Source organism: Lepidochelys kempii, chromosome 9 (assembly GCF_965140265.1).
Source record: "Lepidochelys kempii isolate rLepKem1 chromosome 9, rLepKem1.hap2, whole genome shotgun sequence".
Taxonomy (NCBI): domain Eukaryota; kingdom Metazoa; phylum Chordata; order Testudines; family Cheloniidae; genus Lepidochelys; species Lepidochelys kempii.
In genome coordinates this window covers 76,851,394-76,874,813 of record NC_133264.1, presented here as the reverse complement: position 1 = coordinate 76,874,813, position 23,420 = coordinate 76,851,394, and the positions used below count along the sequence as shown (strand labels likewise).

General features: G+C 44.7%; 1 protein-coding gene across 2 annotated transcripts in view; it reads left to right on the top strand.

The window, feature by feature from the left end:
- KIF4A (kinesin family member 4A) overlaps positions 1 to 23,420 on the top strand; it is a 41,308-nt gene that overhangs the window by 647 nt on the left and 17,241 nt on the right. The window contains exons 1-16 of one of the 2 annotated variants that reach the window (XM_073360952.1): positions 13 to 210; positions 1,034 to 1,174; positions 3,738 to 3,880; positions 4,064 to 4,178; positions 4,960 to 5,150; positions 6,729 to 6,818; positions 7,863 to 8,029; positions 8,338 to 8,432; positions 12,220 to 12,339; positions 13,703 to 13,878; positions 14,676 to 14,737; positions 20,541 to 20,673; positions 21,342 to 21,400; positions 21,606 to 21,711; positions 22,471 to 22,548; positions 22,908 to 23,093. In XM_073360952.1, coding sequence (XP_073217053.1) covers positions 3,758 to 3,880; positions 4,064 to 4,178; positions 4,960 to 5,150; positions 6,729 to 6,818; positions 7,863 to 8,029; positions 8,338 to 8,432; positions 12,220 to 12,339; positions 13,703 to 13,878; positions 14,676 to 14,737; positions 20,541 to 20,673; positions 21,342 to 21,400; positions 21,606 to 21,711; positions 22,471 to 22,548; positions 22,908 to 23,093 — 1,701 coding nt within the window. In that variant the 5' untranslated portion in view covers positions 13 to 210; positions 1,034 to 1,174; positions 3,738 to 3,757. Of the gene's footprint in view, positions 1 to 12; positions 211 to 1,033; positions 1,175 to 3,737; positions 3,881 to 4,063; positions 4,179 to 4,959; positions 5,151 to 6,728; positions 6,819 to 7,862; positions 8,030 to 8,337; positions 8,433 to 12,219; positions 12,340 to 13,702; positions 13,879 to 14,675; positions 14,738 to 20,540; positions 20,674 to 21,341; positions 21,401 to 21,605; positions 21,712 to 22,470; positions 22,549 to 22,907; positions 23,094 to 23,420 lie in introns of those variants that run through there. The other variant, XM_073360951.1, reaches the window with a different exon arrangement.

Sequence of the window (23,420 nt, the reverse complement as noted above, 5' to 3'; positions counted from 1 at the left end):
GCGTCGTGGCTCTGCCATTGGCGGGCGGGGCGGGTTTGAATGTTGGCGGTTAAAGCTCCAGGACAAGGGGAAGGGTTACTAAGGGGAGGCCGAAGGCTCAGGCAGGCGGCGGTTCCTTTCCGCACCAGCTTCCCGCGGCCCTGCTGACTTGGGGCGCCGGGCTTGGGCTGCTGGCGCCTGGTCGTTGTCACGGGGCCTCCGCGAGGGCAGGTATCTCTCCCCCGAACGGCCCGGGAGCTCTGCGGCCCGGCCCAGGGCCGGCTTGTTCTCCGGAGCCGCTCAGGCCCGCGGGTGGCGGGATGCGAGCTCTCCCGGTGTTGGCTCGCTCGGGGGCCTGGGCTGCCACCACGGCGTCCCCGTGACCCTCTGAGCGCGGGGCGGGCGGAGCTGGGCAGGGCCTCCCGGTGCAGAGCTCGGCCGTGTCCCCCGCTGGCTTCCCCACGGGGCCTCGCCTCAGCCCCTCGGAGTCAGAGAAACGGGGGTACAGCTAGGAGCAGCGTCCGCCGCCCCGGCTTGGCTGAGCCGCCGCCCCCCCTTCCCCCCCCCCCCCCGGCAGGAGCGGAACAGTCTCCGTGCTGGGAGGCCCCTGCAAGCACCACGGGCCGCTCGCCGTCGCCTCCCGCCCTTGTTCCGCGCTACCCGGCTTGAGGCAATGGAGCCCCGTGCCGCGCCCCCAGGCGCTAGAGCTGCCTGAGTCAGCCCAAGCCTGGGATTGTCATAGACTATCAGGGTTGGAAGGGACCTTAGGAGATCATCTAGTCCAACCCCCTGCTCAAAGCAGGACCAATCCCCAATTTTTGCCCCAGATCCCTAAATGGCCCCCTCAAGGATTGAACTCACAACTCTGGGTTTCACAGGCCAATGCACAAACCACTGAACTATCCCTCCCTTTGTTGGCTTCCCTCCAATGAGCGTTTTATGAATGGTTTTGAGCTTTGTTCCTGGTCGGTTTGTCACAATTTCTCTGTGGGAAGCTTTGGGGCAGGCAGTGCCATGTCTGTTGATGGTGTGGCATGATGATGCTCTCTTACAGAAGGGGCTCTGTTACTATGGTGACTGGACACAGAACGGGTGCAAGACACTGAGGTTCAGGGAAGTGAAGGTTGTACAGCACATCAGCATCGTTCTGGGAATAGGGAGGCGAAAAGCTGCTCATATCTCTCCAGAGCCTCAGGTGACAAAAATCCTTCTTTCTTCCTGTTAAAACTGATATTTTTATCAGCTGTACTATTTTTTCCTAACAAACAAAAACCTCCTTTCCAACTAAATAGCAAGGGGTGGGGGTTACATTTTTGGGATCCAGGACAATAGCATCTGCTGCAGACACCTACTAGCAGAATATTGATGAGAGATTGCAGCAAAGTCTACAGCAATCCTTGACCAGAAGTGTAGCCACCACCTGCTACTGAGGAGAGAGAACTGGGTCTTTACTACTCCACATGTTCCTAGCTTTAGTGTTTTTGGTCTTTCTGTTGCTGCTCATCCTTTTCCCAAGCACTGAAGCACTTGGAGGAGAGGAAGGTGATCAGGAACAGTCAACATGGATTCACCAAGGGCAAGTCATGCCTGACCAACCTGATTGCCTTCTATGATGAGATAACTGGCTCTGTGGATATGGGGAGAGTGGTGAATGTGATATATCTTGACTTTAGCAAAGCTTTTGACACCGTCTCCCACAGTATTCTTGCCAGCAAGTTAAAAAAGTGGATTGGATGAATACACTATAAGGTGGATAGGAAGCTGGCTAGATTGTCAGGCACAATGGGTAGTGATCAACGGCTCAATGTGTAGTTGGCAGCCGGTATCAAGTGGAGTGCCCCAGGGATCAGTCCTGGGGCCGGTTTTGTTCAACATCTTTATCGATGATCTGGATGATGGGTTGAATTGCATCCTTGGCAAGTTTGCAGATGACACTGAGATGGGGGGAGAGGTAGATACGCTGGAGGGGAGGGATAGGATACAGAAGGACCTAGACAAATTGGAGGATTGGGCCAAAAGAAATCTGATGAAGTTCAACAATGACAAGAGCAGAGTCCTGCATTTAGGAAGGAAGAATCCCATGCACCGCTACTGGCTGGGGACCGACTGGCTAAGCAACAGTCCTGCAGAAAAGGACCTGGGGGTTACAGTGGACAAGAAGCTGGATATGAGTCAGCAGTGTGTCCTCGTTGCTAAGAAGGCCGACGGCATATTGGGCTAGATTAGTAGGATTATTGCCAGCAGATCAAGGGAAGTGATTATTCCGCTCTATTCGGCACTGGTGAGGCCACACCTGGAGTACTGCATCCAGTTTTGGTCCCTCCGCGCTACAGAAGGGATGTGGACAAATTGGAGAGAGTCCAGCAGAGGGCAACAAAAATGATTCAGGGGCTGGGGCACAAGACTTACAAGGAGAGACTGAGGGAACTGGGGTTATTTAGCATGCAGAAGGGTGAGGGGGGGGGATTTGATAGCAGCTTTCAGCTACCTGAAGGGGGGGTTCCAAAGAGGATGGAGCTAGGCTGTTCTCAGTGGTGGCAGATGACAGAACAAGAAGCAATGATCTCAAGTTGCAGTGGAGGAGGTCTAGGTTGGATATTAGGAAACACTATTTCACTAGGAGGGTGGTAAAGCACTGGAATGGGTTACCTAGGGAGGTGGTGGAATCTCCATCCTTAGAGGTTTTTAAGGCCCAGCTTGACAAAGCCTTGGCTGGGCTGATTTAATTGGTGTTGGTCCTGCTTTGAGCAGGGGTTTGTACTAGATGACCTCCTGAGGTCTCTTCCAACCATAATATTCTATGATTGTCAGAGTGAAATTACCTGATTCTGGTTAGTTTAAAGGCTAGCCCTGAAATTCTGAGTTGCAGTCATAAAACCAATCAAGTTGTCATTAGTTACTTTGGTCCTTGGAAAAGCTTTGAGCAGCAGAGGCTTTGGAGGTATGTTTATGTGCTTGGGTAGGTGATGCTGCTTCAGGTCTGATTATCATACACATTGTAAGGAGAGTGATCACTTTAGATAAGCTATTACCAGCAGGAGAGTGGGGTGGGAGGAGGTATTTTTTTCATGCTTTGTGTGTATATAAAAAGATCTTCTACACTTTCCACAGTATGCATCCGATGAAGTGAGCTGTAGCTCACGAAAGCTTATGCTCAAATAAATTGGTTAGTCTCTAAGGTGCCACAAGTACTCCTTTTCTTTTTGCAAATACAGACTAACACGGCTGTTACTCTGAAACCTGCTTCAGGTCACTTACAGCAGGCTTTCTTTACAATTCTGAAGGCTTGCCTACATTACAGGTTATGTCAGCATTATGCTGACCTAAGCATTGGTGTGGACAGCACAACATTGCTACCACCTCTCATGGAGGTGGTTTTATTATGCTGATGGGAGAGCTCCCTTCTGTCAGCATAGAGTGTCTTCACCAGATGCACTACGCCACTTCATTGCTTCTAGTGTAAATGAGCTCCAAGTGTCCTAAGATCTAATTTTTAAGTGAAATGTTAAATTATTCAGAGACTGCTATCTTAGGGTTTCTCACTCTATCTGGGTAATCTTTCTTTGTGCAGTGAATGTGATATAATGGAATCATAGACTCTTTCCAACTTATGCCAGTTGTAAACAAACACCAGTGCAGACTATGTGGAAGCTGAATGTGTCTTAATGCCCAGAGTGGCTGTCAAGCCTGATAAAGGAAATCCAGCTGATGATACTTACAGTGAGACACACTTAACTCTATGTCTTTGGTTTTTTTAGGGAAGCTATTGTAATCTGAAATGGTGAAAGAGGATGAGAAAGTGATTCCTGTGCGTGTGGTACTCCGCTGTCGCCCCTTGGTCCCCAAAGAGATCAGTGAGGGATGCCAGATGTGTCTATCCTTTGTGCCTGAGGAACCACAGGTAAGTAAATGATGTCTTGACTATGAAGGGTCAAAATCTTTCACTTACTAGAATCACTCTATTGACGTCAGTGGTATTTCTGTAGACTCGCACCATTGTAAATGACCTGAATTTAGTATCGAGTAAATGAACCCATAAACTGCAGTGTATGTGTCACTACCTGCTTTCTCATCTTTCCCACAGGTGATTGTAGGCAATGATAAATCCTTCACATACGATTTTGTGTTTGACCCATCTGCTGAGCAGGAGGAAGTTTTCAATAGATCTGTTGCCCCTCTGATACGGGGCATCTTCAAAGGTGAGAGCCTGTTGGATTGTTCATAGTAACTAAGTGAAATCTCTTTTTAAAAATGCTGTCAGTTGTGGTCAGGGTGGCATTCCAAAGTCAAGTGAAACAGGAAAAGATCCTGTCAAGCCAGGAAAGGTCACTTGGTTATCCACTCTGATTTCCCTCACCCACCATACCTTTCCATGTTAATAAAATGCTTTTCTGATTAGAAATCAATCCCAGGCTGAAGTGGTGAGTGCTAAATCCTGCCTATTTACTGCTAGCGTGGTATTCCACTGGGCCACCAAGATGAGTTGTGCAGTCTCACTGGGCTTCACGGAAAGCAAAAATGGATGGACTGACTTAAAACACCAGGATTATGTTAAGATCCTTTATGATTGTTTGTTTGATCTGCAGTCCGACACTTGAATGTTATATGCTTCAACTTTGAGACTGGTTACCTAAGATGTTGTGGGGAGGGGAAGGTTGACAGAGCAGTTAAAAAATTGTTTCTGGCATCTTTAGTCAGAACCATAAAATTAGGCTTAATTAATAAATCTCACCTCATACTTCATAGTCCAGATAAGGCACCTGGTTCTGTTCAGCTTTTTGTTCTTGACTTAGCAGACTATGAATTGTGCATTTATGCTGTGTAAACTGAATGGGTGAGTGGCAATGCTTCTCTGAATTGGAGATTCTAGCTTCTGAGGACACTTCACACGGAAGCATACTAGGATGCTCCAATCTGACAAGGTCTCTTCTTAGATGATCCCATCCTCCTCCTGATTCCAGACATTCTCTACTTCTTCAGGGTATAATGCTACTGTCTTGGCGTATGGACAGACAGGTTCTGGAAAAACATATTCTATGGGAGGGACTTACACTGCTGATCAAGAGCATGAACCTACTGTTGGAGTCATTCCTCGTGTTATCAAACTACTCTTTCAGGAAAAAGAACAGAGGCTGGAATGGGAGTTCACCCTGAAAGTCTCTTATTTGGAGGTAAAAGCTATTTACAGTTTCAAAATATCTGGAATTAAAAGCAAACTTTGTAATAAAGTGAGGCTTAAATAGGTCAAATTCTTCAGGCAGCTGGGCTTATTAAAATCGAAGCCTCAGGTCACACACTATGTTGGAGTCTTGGTTGGGACTGAAACCAGATTCCACTAGGCTCCTCTTTTTTTTTTTTTTTTTTTTTTTAAATCATAAAGCCTCCTTCTTGTGGTTATTTAAATAGTCTGGTGTGGGGGTTTTTGTTTGTTTTTTTTTCCCCTTCTCTTTTTCTTTGGTAACACTCCAGTGAGTAGGGTTGTGGCAGCTGAATCAGGAGAGCTGGTATAAAGGGAAATCTAAAGGACTTTAGAAAGGGACCTATAACTTCTCATGAATGAAAGCCTATGTAGCAGATAGGTGTCCCTTGCCTCTGTTTTTCAGAAACTGGGAATAAACAGCAGGGGATGGATCACTTGATTACCTGTTCTGTTCATTCTCTCCAGGACACCTGGCACTAGCCACTGTCAGAAGACAGGATACTGGGTTAGATGGACATTTTGCCCTACTGGGTCAGACCGTTCTTATGGGACTGCATACTTTCCTGATCAGTGTGCAGATCTGGCTACTAAGTCTAACCTTCTATGCGTGCTACTTGGGACACAGTTCCTAGAATGTTCTGTTGTAATCTATAATGGGGATAGGACTACTGCATTTCTTCCTAGAGCAGTGGTTCTCAAACTTATTTGATCAATGCGTTCCCTCCACCCCCCTTTGTGTCTGTAGACGTTTACACAACAAGTACATATATCACCGCACAGCTCTGAATGCAGAGTGGAAAGCAGCGTCTGTTGGAGGAGTGCCCAGCTCTGAAGGCAGTGTGTGCCAGCAGCTGCACAGAAATAAGGCTGGCAATGTGAAAAGAGAGATTTGTCACTTTTCGCAGTAGACTTAGCGCCCCATTGCCACCTTTGCTTCCGCCACCCTGGTGCTGACAGCCAGAGCCCTGCCACCTCCTGGTGAGGGATTGAGGGAGAGACGAGGGAAGGAGAGCCTGAGCCTGTGTGGTGCGGCTCTGGCTGTCCCCTTTATCCCTGCCTCCTAGGCTTGCACAGCCCTTCTTCATGAGCCCCAGCCACCTGGGGCTGACAGCCAGAGCTCTTTCCTGCCCCCCCCCCAAAAAGCACACAGTCTCTCCTCCCTTGACACATTCCCATGCCTCCCTTGGAAGTCCCACCCCATGGTTTGAGAACCGCTGTCTTAAAGAGATTTGCCTCAGATGAGCAAGGAGCATCTCCAGCATCACACTCTTCTCTTTTGGGAATTGGGGTTCTCAGGCTTGTAGAACTTCTGTCATTGAGGAGCCCATGGGGAATGGAGAGTGGGGCACGTGTAGGAATTTAATTTAATAAAACACAACTCCTACTCACAGGACTGGGGCCAAGTTAAATCTGCATGTTTTAGTGAGTAAGATGTGTGCAATATCTTGCAAAGTTAGCATGGTTCAGCGTAACCCTTTATTGTCCCTCATGCTCCATGCCCTCTTCCGCCTGGACCACTTGTTCTGAGCTTCTGTTCAAATACCTTCAGATCTACAATGAGGATATTCTAGACCTGCTGTCTCCATCTAGAGAACGATCTCAAATCAGCATACGGGAGGACCCCAAAGAAGGCATAAAGGTGCGTTGTTCCCACAGAGGTGGGCACACTGGGAGGTGGGAGAGGTCAGAGTCCAATGTTTCAATCAAACCCAGACACACTTTTGCAATTCATAATCTTGCTGTCTCAGATTCTCTCTCATGCTTCACTCTGGTCACTGATACAAAAGAATGCTGACTTCCAACTCTTTTCTAAATTAAATGTCTGGTGATTCTCAAACCTGCTCTGCGATGACTTCATTAGGATCTAGATTTCAGACCACAGCTAGTTAAAGCTCTCAGTGAACTGATAACATTAACTCAAACCCTGATTTTATTTAAAGTAACACATTACTGCAGTTCCTGAAGCCAAACTTCCTTGCTGCATGCCTTCTCCCAAACTCAAAAGGAGGAAAGCTACAGCAAAATGGCCATGGCAGGCACTGGCTATAGATATGAAACTAAACTCTGTCCCTAAGTCCTCCAGAGAAGGCCTGAAGTCCATAGATGAGTTTGGGGTACAGTGTAGGGAAAGTTTTTTGTGCTGCTGTTTCATCCTGCATCTGTTCTGTGGATAAACTAGCTTTTGTCTCCAGGGCTTGTCAATCATACTTCATTAACATTTCCAAATGGTGAGTGGGTTGCTGATTGCCATATTTCCAAAAACCTTGGGCATATGTAGTATCTATGTTCTAGTTGGATGCCTGGAACAAAGGTTCTCTTATGCAGCTTTGTATGCTGGCACCTTCAGAGGATTTGCTTCTGTATTTTAGATGAGGCATGACTCATGTTAGTGGCAGCATACTGGGCTCCTGGATGGCAATTAGATATGCCTATTTATAAGCTGTTAATACAGCTCTTAGTTGGCACAAATTTGGACCCCTTGGTGAGCATTAATCTCTTTCTGGTAAAGTCTGTTAGACTACAGCAGAGTGCAAATGTGTGTTTCTCCTTTGCTAGTTGTGGTCACAGTGGGATGGAAGCAGGGACTTGGTCTGAGACATAAGTACACATCTGTAATGTAGTAAGTGAAGGCTGAATATTGAGAGGCAAGAAGACGAAACCAGATTCTTCGTTCTTGGCACAGATTGTAGGATTAACAGAACGGGATGTGGCGTGTGCCCAAGATACCGTCCTCTGTCTGGAGCAGGGAAACAATTCCAGAACTGTAGCCTCTACAGCTATGAACTCTCAGTCCTCGCGGTCCCATGCAATCTTCACCATTTCAATCGAACAGAGAAAGAAATGTGACAAGTAAGAAAGCGAGAACTCCTTCGGTAACAGTTCTGATTCAACCCTGTCTCTTGTCAGTCTGAGATTTCATACTTGCTTATCAAAAGGTAACCTTTTTAACCATTACTGGTTGACTCTAGAAAAAGTTGCCTCGAAGATATACAGTCACTAGACTCTCCTAATTTCAAAAGCCAGTGGCAGCACTTTGATAAGAAATGCACTCTTAAACCCATTGGATCAGCTCTGATGTGAAATCCCCTACATCCTGATTGCTGCTCGCATTCTAACCACACATTAGCTGAGGAGTGTAACTTTTCTGTCTGATGTAGGAACAACAGCTTTCGCTGCAAGCTACACCTTGTAGATCTTGCTGGCTCCGAAAGGCAAAAGAAAACCAAGGCTGAGGGGGACCGACTAAAGGAAGGTAAGGAAGCACAATAACTTCAAACAACTTCAGTAGTGCAAGCTTGTGCTCTTCACCTCTTACATTCCTAGAAAGGACAAAATACAGCACACCACTCTGAAATCCTGACCTTAAAGGTGACACACAAAGAAGAGAGACTTGTTTTTGCTGGGTTTTGAGGTATAAGGAGAGCTTGAAAGGTATTTAGTAAAACTTTCTGTTTGGCTTTTATGTCAGGAATATATCAGGCTTTGTCTTCTGGAATTTGAGGACTGAAGGACTAGCTGGATCATGGCTTCCTAAGTGACTGAAACATATGCAGTTGAGGGGGAAAGCTTTTTGTTCTGATGATCAAACACAGTGTTCAGTTATTTAGCCCAAGTGCATGAAATGCTTTGGGAGAAAAGCTCTCTGAAAGAGTCATATACCTTCAGTTAAGGGCTGATCTTCCATTGCGAATCTCTAAGGAATCCAGCAAAAACAAAGACAAAAAATTTCTTCTCCTTTTTTTTTTTTTAAATCCACTAGAGCAGTGGTTCTCAAACTTATTTGTGCCTGTAGTCCTTTATGCGTCTCTTCCCCAAGTACATATACTGCCACCCAGCTATGAAGGCAGTGGAGAGCATGCAGCAGCACAGAAATAAGGGTGGCAATGTGAAAAGTGATATATGTCAATATCACTTTTCACAGCAGACATAGAACCCCATGGCCACCCTTACTTCTGCACTGCTTCTGCCACCCCAGGGTTGACAGCCAGAGCCTGCTGCCTCCTGGTGAGGGACTGGGTGTAGTAGGGGGGAAGGAGAGCCCAGGTGCTGAGGCTCTGGCTGTCCCCTTTATCCCTGCCTACCAGGTGTGCACGGCACTTTTGCATGAGCCCCTGTCACCTGGGGCTAGGGTGACCAGATGTCCCAATTTTATAGGGACAGTCCCGATATTTGGGGTTTTGTCTTATATGGGTGCCAATTACCCCCGTCCCCCTGTCCTGATTTTTCACCCTTGCTGTCTGGTCACCCTATCTGGGGCTGACAGCCAGAGTTTTTTTTAAATCCACACATTCCCGACCCTCCTGTGGGAGGCCTGCCCCATAGTTTGAGAACTGCTGCATTAGAGGACTCAACCAGTCTTTCCTCTACATTCACCCTTTAAAATCAGAACAAGATTCTTTGGGTTGGTGCAGAAGAACGGGAAACTTGGAGGAACTCATGCTAGCCACTGAAGGGTTCTAGGTAGATTTGAAATGTCTATTCACCTTTGATCATAAGGACATTCAATGAGATCCAAAGGCAGTCAATTCAAAACTGATACATCACTTTTCACACAATGCAGAAGATATTACTGCCACAAGATATTGCTAAGGCCATTAGCTTAGCAGGATTCCAAAAAGGGTTAGACATTTTACTTGGATAACAGAATGTCTTAAGTTATAATAGTAAAAGCTAAAAATAAACGAGCTATGGAAAAAATATAAACCCTCAACTTGGGGCATAAGACATCCTCTAATGGGAATTAGGATCAAACTTTTTCTGGGAGCAAGTTATTCCATAACTACCCCACGTTAGGGTTTCTTCTTCTGAGGCTCCTGGTGTTGATCACTGTCAGAGATGGGTACTGGACTAGATGAGGCACATTGTCAGTTACTACATTCCTGTGTTCAACTAGCAAAGTATGGGGAAGGACAATGTGCCTTATCTTCCACTCTCGCCATCACGCTGTAGCTGATGTCAGCATTGACTCTTCTAGGCAGAATGGATATGCTAAAACATCACTGATTGCTACGATCTTTATGAACCTTTGACTGTACCAAAATAAGCCATCTGTTGCACTCTGATAATGGGGTGGGAGGTGAGAAGGGCAGATGCTGTTCATCCTTGGTTCTGGTTTTTCAAAAAAATATCCAAATCTAGTAGGATGAAACTCTGATGTTCATTGAATCAGAAATATAGGGTTGGAAGAGACTTCAGTGAGTCATTAAGTCCCGCCCCCTGTACTGAGGCAGGACCAACTAAACCTAGACCATCCCTGACAGGTATTTGTCCAAACTGTTCTTAACCTTCAGTGAGGGGGATTCCACAACTTCTGTTGGAAGCCTATTCTCGAATTTAATTAGCCTTCTAGTTAGTTTTCCTTATATCTGACCTAAATCTCTCTCGCTGCAGATTAAGCCCATTACTTTTTATCCTACTTTAGTGGACATGGAGAACAATTGATCACCATCCACTTTATAACAGTCTTTAATGTATCTGAAGACTATCATCAGGTCCCTCTTAAGTTTTTCTTTTTCAAGACTAAACATAATCAGTTTAACCTTTCTCCGTCAGATTTCCTAAACTTTATATCATTCCCCCCATCCCCTGGACTCTTTATGAAAGATGTGGACAAAACTGGAAAGTTTGGCACCCAGAATTGAACACCGGTATTCCAGCTGAAGCCTTACCAGTACCAACAACCTCCCGTTTCTTAATATGACACACCTATTAATAGGCTTCAGAATGATATTGGTCTTTTTTGCAGCTGCATCACATTGCTAGCTCATATTCAATTTGTGATCCCCTATAACCTTAAGATGCTTCTTTGCAGTGCTACTGCCTAGCCAGTTATTCCCCCTTTTGTAGCTGTGGATTTTTCCACCTCCCGCCGCCCCCCTTCCTAAGTGCAGTACTTTGCACTTGTCTTTACTGAATTTCATCTTGTTGATTTCAGACCAATTCTCCAATTTGTCATGGCAATTTCTAATTTTAATCCTGTCTTCCAAAGTGCTTGTATCCCTACCCACCTGTCATCTGCAATTTCAATAAGCATGATCTCCCCTCTATTACCCAAGTCATTAATGAAAATACTGAACAGTACCAGATCCAGGACTGACCCCTACAGGACCTCACTAGATATACGCTCCCACTATGATAGCAAATCATTGATAACTACTCGTTGAGTATGGTCTTCTAACCAGCTATGCACCCATCTTATAGTAATTTCATCTAGACCACATTTCTCCAGTTTGCTCATGAGTGTCTTTTGGGACTGTCACAAAGCCTTATTAAAATAAACATAACATCTACTTCTTCCATTCCCCACAATCCCCTAGGCCACTTACTCTGACAAAGAAGGAAATTAGGTTGATTTGGCCTGGTTTGTTCTTGACAAATCAATGCTGGCTATTCCTTGTAACCCTGTTACCATGTAGATGCTTCCAAATTTGTTTAATAATATGTAGGCTGACTGGTCTATAATTCTCTAGGTCCTCTCTGTTCCCCACTTTAAAGATAGGTACTATGTTTGCCCTTCTTCGGTCCTTTGGGACCTCGCCATCCTTCAAGAATTCCCAAAGATAATTGCTAATGGTTTGGAGATTGTCAGCTAGTTCATTAAGTACCCTAGGTTGAATTTTATTAGGCCCTGCTGACTTGAATACATCTGACTTATCAAAATGTTCTTTAACCTGTTCTTTCCCTATTTTGGGGTTTTCAGTTGGAGAAAAGAGCAGGTCTTTAAAGAAGAGTTCCTCTGCCATTCTGACTAGGACAACATTGAAGGTTATTAACCTGCTGGTGCTTCATATGACTCCACATAGTACATCTGTTCTGTAACCATATCCTTCTTCATTAAATCTCTTTTGCAAACCTGTGGGAAGAAGGCATAGGGAGGGATTTCCTTCTGGGAACTGGAGCTTTTCTATGAGGACTAAACCTCTTCATTTTCTACATTTTCTGACCTTTGTTGGCAAGTATAGGACATAAACAGTAATAAAGCAAACCTATCTATTTGGTTTAACTCTTACTCACTTTGGATTTTATTTGTTTGTGTGCAGGAATCAACATTAACAGAGGTCTCCTATGCCTGGGAAATGTAATCAGTGCTCTTGGCGATGAAAATAAAAAGGGTGGTTTTGTCCCTTACAGAGACTCCAAGTTAACGCGGCTGCTGCAAGGTAAGAGCCATACCGGTATAGTTCTGTTCTATAGTTAAAAATAAATATGTAACAAAATAATATGTCAAGAGCTGTGTAACCCTCAGGCCAAGTGTGTTACATTCCCATTGACCTGATATGAATGTATTATTTGTGCTTTATTCCACATACCCATGATCCTTAATCCCTCTGTGTTTTTGTTGTCTTATCTTTGAGTGCAAATGCTTTGGGGTAGGGGCACAAACAACTCTAACTCTATCCTGCAGTGACACTATAAGGAAAAAAACCTTGAGACACTCTAAACTGCCTTTTTAAAATACATTAATCTAATCTGGAGGCACAATCACTAGTATCAACAAATCATAACTGAATGGTTACTGCACCATGTCACCACAGGGCAGAGCTAAGACGCTATGTCCCTTAAACATTTACACCTTAATGTGGTTTGTTTTGGTTTTTTTTTTGATTTCTTAAGTTTAACCTTAACTCTGAATTTTCTGAGTTTGTAATGCTTGTTTTTGTGATAAAACACATTACAAGAATGTTATTTACCCTTAATTCCTGATCTGGAATCTTTAGTCTTCATCTTAATGACACTTTAGTCTGGGAATAAAAAGGAAATAGCTCAATTTATTAAATTAGTTTTTCAGTCTTCCTTTTCACAGTGAAGTAACTTGCTACACAAAACCATTTTACATCTTTCAAAACATGGACTGTAAGGTGCCATAACCTTCTTAAGAAACCCAGTTGAGTGAGCTGAATTTGAGCAGGACCATTTGTGCTCTTCTCAGGAGACTTATGGCACAAAGCTGGATAATACAGACGCTGGGTGCAAAAGTAATATGCCATTCTGGGCAGCTCATTGCCAGGGGGAGTATATTTGTTCAGATCCTCAAATGAAGGAGAATGAAGTCTGATCTGATGTTTGACTGTCCAGAGTACCCATGAAATTTCATCTTCCAGGGGAGCTGATGCCAGCAGAAGTAAGAGTACCTGAAACATTGATATAGGGAATTGTGTAGCTGCTTGACATGAGACTCCCGTCAGCAGCATGTGATGTCAAACCACCGGCGTTTGGAGTAGAAACAGGAGGCAAAATAGCATATGTGAAAAATGTTGTTTAACTTTTTGAGGGGAAGAAGGAGGTGGGGTGACATATTTCAGTGGGGCTCTTACTAGTTGCTTTTCTTAACAGTGTTTCTTGTAATGGGAGAAATCAGCTATGGAGTATTACATGACTAGCACGTTAGCCAACACAGACGAGGTTTTGACCATTGTGTTTTATGGGTTTGGTGCACTCTTACAGCTCTGGGTTTCCATCACTAACCCACTTTGACATTTTCACTGTCTCAGTAATGCTTTGTCCCATTCTGTTTCTATTCAGATTCCTTGGGTGGTAACAGCCACACTCTCATGATTGCCTGTGTGAGCCCAGCAGATTCCAACTTAGAAGAAACCTTAAACACTTTGCGCTATGCTGACAGGGCGAGAAAAATAAAAAACAAACCAATAGTCAACATTGATCCTCAGGCAGCTGAACTAAATCATCTAAAGCAGCAGGTACTGAACACTTCCCTCCTTCAGCTGGAGGCTGGAAAACATCTGTTGTACATAGCAAAAGTGAGATAATCCTCATTGCATCAAATTCACGAAAGAGAAATAGACACTGAACTCACTTAGCTATGGGTCACCTTAAAGGAAATCCTTAAATGTTTCTTTGTGTGCAGTGGCCTCTTCTCTAATGCCACATGCTGCTTGAGATTCTCTACTGTAAGTGTGCTGCACCTGGAACATTTATTTTCTCCACTTTTAGGTTGGGCCTTCAAGGTCAAGCTTCGGTCATGGCCAAGTGTTGGTGTCCACCACAGTTTACATTTCACATTAATTGTGCACTGGACACAGCATAAGAAATGTCACTGCCACCAAAGTGCAGCCATCTCTGGAGTGAAGTATGGCATCTAGCGAACGCTACACAGCTATACTGCCCAAGTTTAGGATAGGAAATGTTGAAGGGTTCATATGCAATCAATTGCAGGCAAATCTAGTTTAATCAAATTCTAGTTTGCTTAAAACATAAAGGATAATGCTTTCTCCCTATTTCTCCTGGCACTCTTGTAGGGACTCTCCAGTGAAGATGTGCTCATAAACTCTATCTTGTGTATCATGTGAAAGGTAACATTGTGCTGTCAAATAACGCTGGAGCATTGGTTCAGCACTGACAGAGAGGGAAAAGCTCCCTCTTAGTCATTAATGTTAATTCCTGCAGCTCCAACTCTTTCTTAGAGGTCAGTGTGCTCTGAGCTGATTACTATAGAGGTAGATTCAAAGTTGGGTACTTTTTTTCTGTTTCCCTCTAGGTACAACAGCTGCAGGTCTTGTTGTTGCAAGCCCATGGAGGGACGCTCCCAGTGTCTGTCAAGTAAGAATTGTAGACTAATGCTCTTAATATAACTAGAGGCCTTGATTCCCTGCACCTCCCCGTCCCCCCACCTGACTAGCCCTCTTGTACTGAGGCTCTAGACTGCACTTGGTGCTAAGACAGGAACTAATTTTTCACTCAAGTATTTGTCAAGTCCTCTTTCTCACTCCTTTGTCATGCTCCCAGTATTTCGCTTCCATATGCAACAATACCCTCTGTAAGAATGCAACAGTCTAGCTGTAGTAGAGGAGGCATGGGGAGGAACTTGGTCAATAATGGTAACATTTTAGTGGTGTAAATATCAGCCTTCTAAGAGGCTGCTAACAAACACTATGAGTAACTGACTTTATTTCCTCTCTAGCTTAAAAAGCAAATGCTAGTAAATCCAGGGAGGAAATGATGTGTGTGTGGGTTTGTCTTAGAGGGTGCATCTACTCCTAAGTGAATGCCATTTCTCAATTTAACACCAGCCACAGGGATGCTACCTAAATAGTATCCACTTGCCTATGTGATGCAGTAACTGTTTAACTTTTATAGTGCTTGAAGGTCTTAAATTCAGGATTTGGGTTTCACCAGTTATATCCTTCTCTCAAACTGATCCAGCCTCTGTTTGTCATAGTTCTGTTGGGAAATGTGTGGAGAACTTCAATCTCACTCCAAAACTTTACTAAAGTTGCAGTTGAGCTGTAGTTGGTCTTGTCTGACAGGCAGCTGCTGGGGTTACCCATAAAACTTCCCTGAGCAGGCATTTGACCCTGCTTTTTAAATTGAAGGATAGCATTTTACTGACCATGTATTTCTCATATTGGATAAAATCCCTTGTACTTCCTCCTTCCTACTGGACACTTCTGCTGTATAGTTTCTCAATCCATCACCCAAACTGTAAATTAAAAGTAAGCAAAGATTACTTTTCCATCTTCCTAGACTGTAAGCTTCTCAATACAGGAGTTTTCTCTCTTCAATTTTCTGTCACAGTTCAGGGTGACTGCACCTGCATCTCAGCAAGGGTGCCTACCCTTAGGCTTCCAGCTCCCCAGCTGTTGCCTCTCTCAGGTGGAGATGCATGTCTCTCACCCTTCTGACCAGGGTATTTCCAGGTTGTACAGTTTCCTGCCTTCATTGTGTATTTCCCAGCAAAGACAGTCTGCTTAAACAGACTTACTTGCTTTCTCTTGAGAGACTGATACCAGAATGATTGCCACGGATATATGACTACATGGTTCTTTTTAAGGAAGCCTACTTTATTCTTAAGATAAAAAGCATTAGAGAGAGAACCTATTAAAAACAATAAAAGAACCCAGAACATATGCTAATAGGGCTTCTGGTAAGCTTAAGGCCATGCCTACATTACAAGCTTATGTCGACTCAAGTCATGTTGGCACACAGCTGCCGCAGTTACTACATTGCTTGTGTGCATGCGTACTTGGCTCCTTGTGTCGGTGAGCATAAGCACTCCTGGAAGTGTACTGATGCAGAGTGCGGTGCTTCATGGGTAGGTATCCTGTTGTACAACTTGCCACTGTCCAGCACACTGTCTTTTAGGAAGATGCATGATGGGTCCTAAACAAGTCTCACAGGAGTGACTGGGAGCATGGTGTCAACTCACCAGTTTGCAACTGTCTGCATCCCATACTTTTTGTGACTTTTGTCAAAAACCTATGACCCTCCTCACTGTCCGCCATCTCTGACAGAAGCATGGAGCCTGCACAGCTCAGCACTATTGTCATGAGTGTTGCGAGAACAGGGTACGTGATCCTGGAGTATTTGCAAAGCCATAAGAAAAACCAAATGAGAGGGAACGTGACATTTCCTTAGAGGCCAGATAGCTGTGGAACATAGTGAGAACCAATTCAAGGTTGTTGGTGGCATTCACAGAGAAGCTGCGGCAGGTGGAGCATTGCTTCCAGACCCGAGAAATAAGCACTGACTGGTGGATTGCATCATAATAGGGGTTTGAAATGACTAGCAGTGGCTGCTGAACTTTTGGGTGCGGAAAGCCAACTTCCTGGATCTGTGTGCTGAGTTCGCCCGAGTCCTCCAGCGCAGAGATACCAACGTGAGCTGCTCTGACCGTGGACAAGTGGGGGGCATTTTGTATTAGGGAAATTTGCTATGCCAGATTGCTGCCCATCAGTTGGGAATCAATTTGGAGCTGGGTAAATCCACTGCTGGTGCTGTTGTAATACCAAGTGTGCAGAGCCACTAATTGCTTCCTGCTATGTAGGACTGTGATTCTGGGCAATGTGCAGGATATAGTAGGTGGATTTGGCAGCAGTGGGGCTCCCAAACTGCAGTGGAGCAATAGATGGCATGCATATCCCTATTTCAGCACCAGACCACGGCGCCACTGAGTACTTCATCAGAAAGGGCTACTTTACTATGGTTACACAAGCAATGGCAAATCACCGGGGTTGCTTCAATGACGACAGTGTGGGCTGGTCAGGGAAGGTGCATGACATTTGCATCTTTAAGAATACAGGACTGTTTGGAAAGGTATAAGCAGGGACTTTCCCAACTGGTGGATTACCATTGGGGATGTTGAAATGCCAATAGTGATGGGGGCGTCCCAGCCTACCCTTTGCTCCCCTGGCTCATGAAGTCATACATTGTCCATCTCGACAGATCAGTAGGTGCAAAATAACAATTAAATGGGCTTTTGGTCATTTGAAGAGTCATTGGCATTGTTTACTCATAAGATTGGACCTCAGTGAGAAAAATATCCCAATAGTTAAGACTGCCTGCTGTGTCCTGCATAATATGTGAAGCAAAGCAGGAAAAGCTTCTGCTATGGTGGAGCAGCTGTCTGCTGAATTTGAGCAGCCAGATACATGGGCTATTAGAAGAGCTCAGTGCTATGCTATATGACTCGGAGGTTTTGAAGACAGGTTTTTAACAGAGAGCCAGAGTAGGGTATGATGGTGTTGGGTGCTCTACCTGTCCCTGTTCTTTTGTGCCCTGGTAAGAATTGTGTGGTGATTGCTACACATGTAGGCATATAATTTTGTTTGTGAATGATCCTATGAGTTGTGTAACAAAAACAAATACATTAAAAACTTAGTAAATTAATAGAACAGAAATTCTGAAGGGGAAAGGACCTTCATGTCCATCTTAACTAAACACGTACACCTACCTGTGAAAGTCACAGTTGGTGAATATGAAGCTGTGATTGTCATTAATGTTCCCTGGGATGGAATGAAAGGAGTAGTGCAGCAACCCCTAATGCCATGTGGAATGTTCAGGGGGTGCATACAGAGGTCCCCAATATTGAGTTCTCAATGGGCTGCAGAGGGTGGCGAGCACCGGATTGTTGAACCTGCATGTTCACCAGTGTGCAGCACCTGTGTTCTGCTGCCTGAGAAGCCCTAGTATGTCCTGGTGCATCTCCTTTTCCTGTTGGGACTCCTGGGCCTTTGTCCTCTCCACTCTTTCCTTCTCCAGAATGTCCACAATGTTCATCCTCCAGGCTCTGTGCTCAAGGCCTGATACAGCACTGATTTGCAGGATCTCATTGAACATGTCATCCCGAGTCCTGTTCTTTCCTCCTTATCTGGCTCAGGCATTCTGCAAGTGTGGAGGGGGAGACTTTGAAGGCCGCAATGGCAGCAGCTGAAGATAAAACAGAGGTACCATTAGCAGCATATTCTCTACAGAAAACAAAACTTAAAATGCGGATCTCACTCACCTTGCTCCCCTAAAGTTAAAAGCACTACATTCTCGCTTCTTCTGCTTGGGATTGCTTGTGAATAGTGCCAGTGACATCACCAGCCATGGTCAGTATGGCCTGCTGGAGGATGTGGAAATGAGGGGGGAATTGCTCTGTTGCATGATTCTAGTAGCATAGGGCAATGGCACTGAATGCTGGCACCGTTTTCCACAGATGATGGTGGTTTTAGCTAGCATCTCATTCTTGAGGGTAACAAAGGCAGAGAACACAGCTGCAGCTCATGTCCTGAAGCCGCCCAGGCCCAGATGCTTCTAGCCTGTGTACTGCAATAGTGTCGTCTGAAGTTATCACTGAGTGGCATGGGAAAGTGTCCTATTGCGGAGGAAGAAATAAGGCAGCTCTCCCTAGAAATTTTTGGCAGAATACTCTCATGAAAGTTTCATCGTGATCTTAGGAGGATTCAAGGGACATCCCTGTGTACATTATATAAACTACTGCACATGCCCCCACGTAATCTTGGAGGGGAATGAAAAGCAGATGGCAATTCTACCTCTCTTGGTTGTATGAATAAATTAATGAAAAGACCGTGTCCTGCTACTTTGAGAGTGCCAGCTTTGTAATTGAAAATAATGGTTCCTTTCCCTGTATCAGGCTTGCCTGTGTTGGACTGTGGTGGAGTCAAAACAAACAAATAAATCCAGGTCCTGGCTTGCTGCGTAGCTGGATTCCCTGGTCCCCTGTCCCCCATACTCCTCTTCATCCACTACCTCCACTGTTCATGGCAGGGGCTTGTGACTCAAGGCCCTTAGAGGTATCCCTGGTGCTGTGGGAGTGGTGGTGGTGTCTCCATCAATATGGCATGCAGCTTTTCATAAAAGCAGCACGTCTGTGGCTTGGCACCCAGTTTGATCATTGGCCTCCCTGGTCTTCTGGTACGCCTGCCACTACTCCTTTGCTTCTCACCCAGTACTGCCGCTGGTTCCTGTCATTCATCTTCTCCTGCATCCCCTGAGCAATTTGTTCATAATGTCAGCATTTTACGGCTGGTCCACAACTGTGCCTGCACAGCCTCCTCTTCCTGCAGGTCCACGATATCCAATATCTCCTGTCAGTGCATCTGGAGCACGTAGCCAACATAGTCTGCTGGAGAGTTGCACTCAACAGTGAAGAGCTGCTAGTTATGATCACCAAGTCTAGTAGCCAGGAAAAGGAATTTCAACAATTTGCAGGGCTTTAAAGGGGATTAGGGACTTATGGATCTCTGTGACGCCTGGGCAGTGGAGTTCACAATGGTGACTAAAGCAGTCAGTGTAGAGCATTGTGGGACAGCTCTGGAGGGCAGTTAGTGTCAACATAAATCATGCAGTGTCTACACTTGCATTGTGTCAACCTAAGCACACTGATCGTGGTTCTATGCTGCTCAGGGAGCTGATGTTACTATGTTGGTGTAATGGGGTGCTTACAGTGGTGGGAGACTGATTGTAAGTGTAGGCACGTGCACAGCTAGGTTGACATAAACTGCTTTGTGTCAACCTAACTGTGTTGTGTAGAGTAGGCCTAATGTATTCTGGTGAGAAAAGTCTTCCAACGCTCCCCTGGGGCTTCCTTATAGTTGCCGGTTCATAACTGCTTCAGCTGAGAACAAGTACCCTCATGACAAGTTTAAGCCACTCTTTTATACAGTTCCAGGAGTTTTTGAGCTGGATTTCCAGAAGCAGGTAATTGGAATACGAGTCTGTCTCTCTCTCTCTCTCTCTCTCTCTCTCTCCCTCCCTACCCCCCCACCCCCCCCCCCAAAGCATGTCTTTGAAGGTTGGATCTAGAGGGGTAGAACTTATATTCCCTTCACCTCAAGGTACTTCCTAAGGAAATCCATTTCAAACGTATTGTTCCAAAAAGACCTTTGAACTTCCTCATACCTTCCGAACATTGCAGTAATCTGTCTTCTTGCTAAAGAAGTTCCATAAAATCTCACAATAATACATACACTGTATAGGAAATGAAAATGTTTATCCAACAGGTATTAACCCAAATTCAATAAGATTTAACTTAATTCAATAAAGTTCATTCAGGATACTGTCAGTCTGTAACAGTAAACACCTCATTGGCATTAAAATAATAAACACTTGTCTTAATTAGTGTGAAGCCATCAGAGAATCTGCAATCCCTCATGGAGAAGAACCAGTCCCTGATGGAGGAAAATGAAAAGTTGAGCCGAGGTCTGAGTGAGGCAGCTGGTCAGACAGCCCAGATGTTGGAGAGAATCATTCTGGTAAGGCTCAAAATTCTATGTGAAGAGCTTTTAGCTACACACTACTGTTTCCCACCTGTTGGAAATTGACCACTAACAGTGTTCTAATGGTATTCAGGAGCATCTGACTCTGGAGGACTAAAGCTAAATTTGTAGGGAACATATTAAATGTCCAGTAGCAATATGATGTTAAGCTACAGAATGCATCTGGTTCCGAAGCCTGCAGGTTTTGACTCAAATGTACTAGAACTGGAATACATTGCACTTTGCTCTGAAAATGCATTACCCACAGGAATACAACACTGAATACCAACTTTTCTATTTCCCAAGTTCTCCCATCAGTCACTGTGGCTCTGTGTGTCTTGACTGTTTGGAGGCCATTTGCCCTCAGTGGTTGTACTGCCAAACTTTGTGATTCCAGGGTTAAATAAGTCAAAATGTGTCTTGCATGCCAACTTCTCCCAAAAGCTCCTAATACCTGCTCTTCTGTTGGCTTTGGAGAAAACTCCAGACTTACTTTAAATTAAAGGGAACTAACCTTCCCCTGAGTGTGCAGAAACCTGTACTGAATCACAATGCAAGTCACCTTACAGTAGAATGATGAAGCAGTATTGCTACAAAGAAGATAGCTGTTTCCTGCTTCTCCTTCTATAATTCAGTATCTAATTGACTTTTTTTTCTTTTCTTAGACAGAACAAGAAAATGATAAGATGAATGCCAAACTAGAGGAACTCCAGCAGCATGCTGCGTAAGTCCCATCCAGTTTCATGTGCTGCAGAAGTGCCCTGCAACACTGTTCATTTCATTGATTGGCTCTGCATTTGTTGTTCCAAAGTCCATCTGTATGCAGGGAGGGTGAGCAAGTATGTTGGCAATACCCTATCTATTGAGCAGTCAAACATGCAATTGCCAAGCAAGACCCGTGGACTCAGTTGCATGTCTGAATTTTTTAGGTGCAAACTTGATCTGCAGAAGCTGGTAGAGACTCTGGAGGATCAGGAGCTCAAAGAGAACATAGAAGTGATTCGTGATCTCCAGCAAGTGATAGTCCAGTTACAGGTAAGAACTGACCTAGGGAATGGGAAGATCCCTGTACCAAATGAGCTTCCTACTGAGATGAACTCAGTGGTATGGTGCCAGTCTGCTAGGTAGTGGTTTCTTTAAAGCCCTGCTAAATAAGCCCTTTGCACAGGTGTGTGGCTGTTAAATGGCTCTTGGCAAGTTACTTTAATATAGACTTCCTGTTGAAACTTCAAAGCCACAAAATGACCATTTTATGCTCAGATAGCTGCTCGCTCCAGAGTAAATGAGTATCCTCAGAAAAATGCTGTGAAATGAGACTATTGCACAAATTTACAGCCCAAAGACTGGGTAATGCAGGGCGCAAAAACAACTCTTGGAAGCTCAGGGTTTTAGCTTCTATATTTCTAGTAAACGGCCCTATTGGAGGGAGCTGGAATTGTTTGAAAATGTCATGTCCTTGTCTAATATATGATTCTTCCATGTTCCCCTTCCTAGATGTCCCTCAAAGCTCCAACCACCCCGTAAGGAACTGGCTGCCAATTCTGTGCAGTGCAGGAAGTGTCTGATAGGGAGTAACTTTGGCTTGTCAACTGAGACTGCGTTCAAAAGAGGCGTTCACTGTTGCTGTTAAAATGGGATGCCAGTGACCTTCCCTTCCTAGAGAGGAGAGTTTTTTCAGATCAGAGGAGAGTCTAGAGAAGCCTTTGCTGTTCTAAATGGACAGCGAGGAGCCCTTGTTAACTGCACATCACTTCTCACTGCTGTACATTAAAGTGCTCTGTTTGCGCTACACAGGATGAAAGTGCTGCCTATGTGGCAGCATCCATGGAAGCTGTTGCTGAGATGGCAAACTCTGAGCAAGAATCTGACGCTGTAAGTAGTAGGGGGGGTCTGATATACTGCAGATTTTGACTCTCTGTAAATATTCTCATTCACTCAGTAACTGCATCTTTCCTGTTCCCTAATCCCATGTGTTTGTCACTTTATAGTTACTTCCTACCATCTATCCTTCCTCCTTTACTGTACCCTTTCCTGTTTTTTTATTTTCTCCTTCTTAAAATTATAAAGTTATGTTTTAAAAAAAAAAAATGTCAAAGCATTTTATATAAATACTGCTGCTTACTTCAGTAGTATTCAACTGTTCTGCTAACTATGTTCAAACTGCCAATGCAAGCACTGAGGAGCTCCTTGGAATTCGTTTCTTCTGGCTAATAATTGTGTCTATATTCCAGCAAGCAGAAACCAGCCAGGACAGCAAGAGATCCCCAGATGCTTTCACCACCCAGCATGCCCTCCGCCAGGCAGAGATGTCCAAAGCATTGATAGAATTAAATAAAGCCCTGGCTCTGAAAGAGGCCTTGGCCAAGAAAATGACCCAGAATGACAGCCAGCTGGAGCCAATACAGTCCCAATACCAGGTAAATGCTCCTTTCCAGGAAGGCTCACTGAAATATCTGTCCAGTGTTGTCCTTTTCTTCATCCCATATGTGCATGTTTTGTAATGCTAGTGGGGGAAGGGATTAATCAGAACATGAGCATTCCTCTGGTGGTTCTCATAGTAAGAACTCCATATGTCTTGAGGTGTGGTATGAGAGAGCCTCTGTCACAGAACTCGGCCATCTCTGGAATGGTAATCATCTAGCTGTAGGTGCCCACAGGCGGCAGAACTACGGTGCCTAAATGGCTGCACGTCGTTCTAAGCAGCCAGTCCTTGCTGCTTCTGATCAGGACACTGGCTACTGACT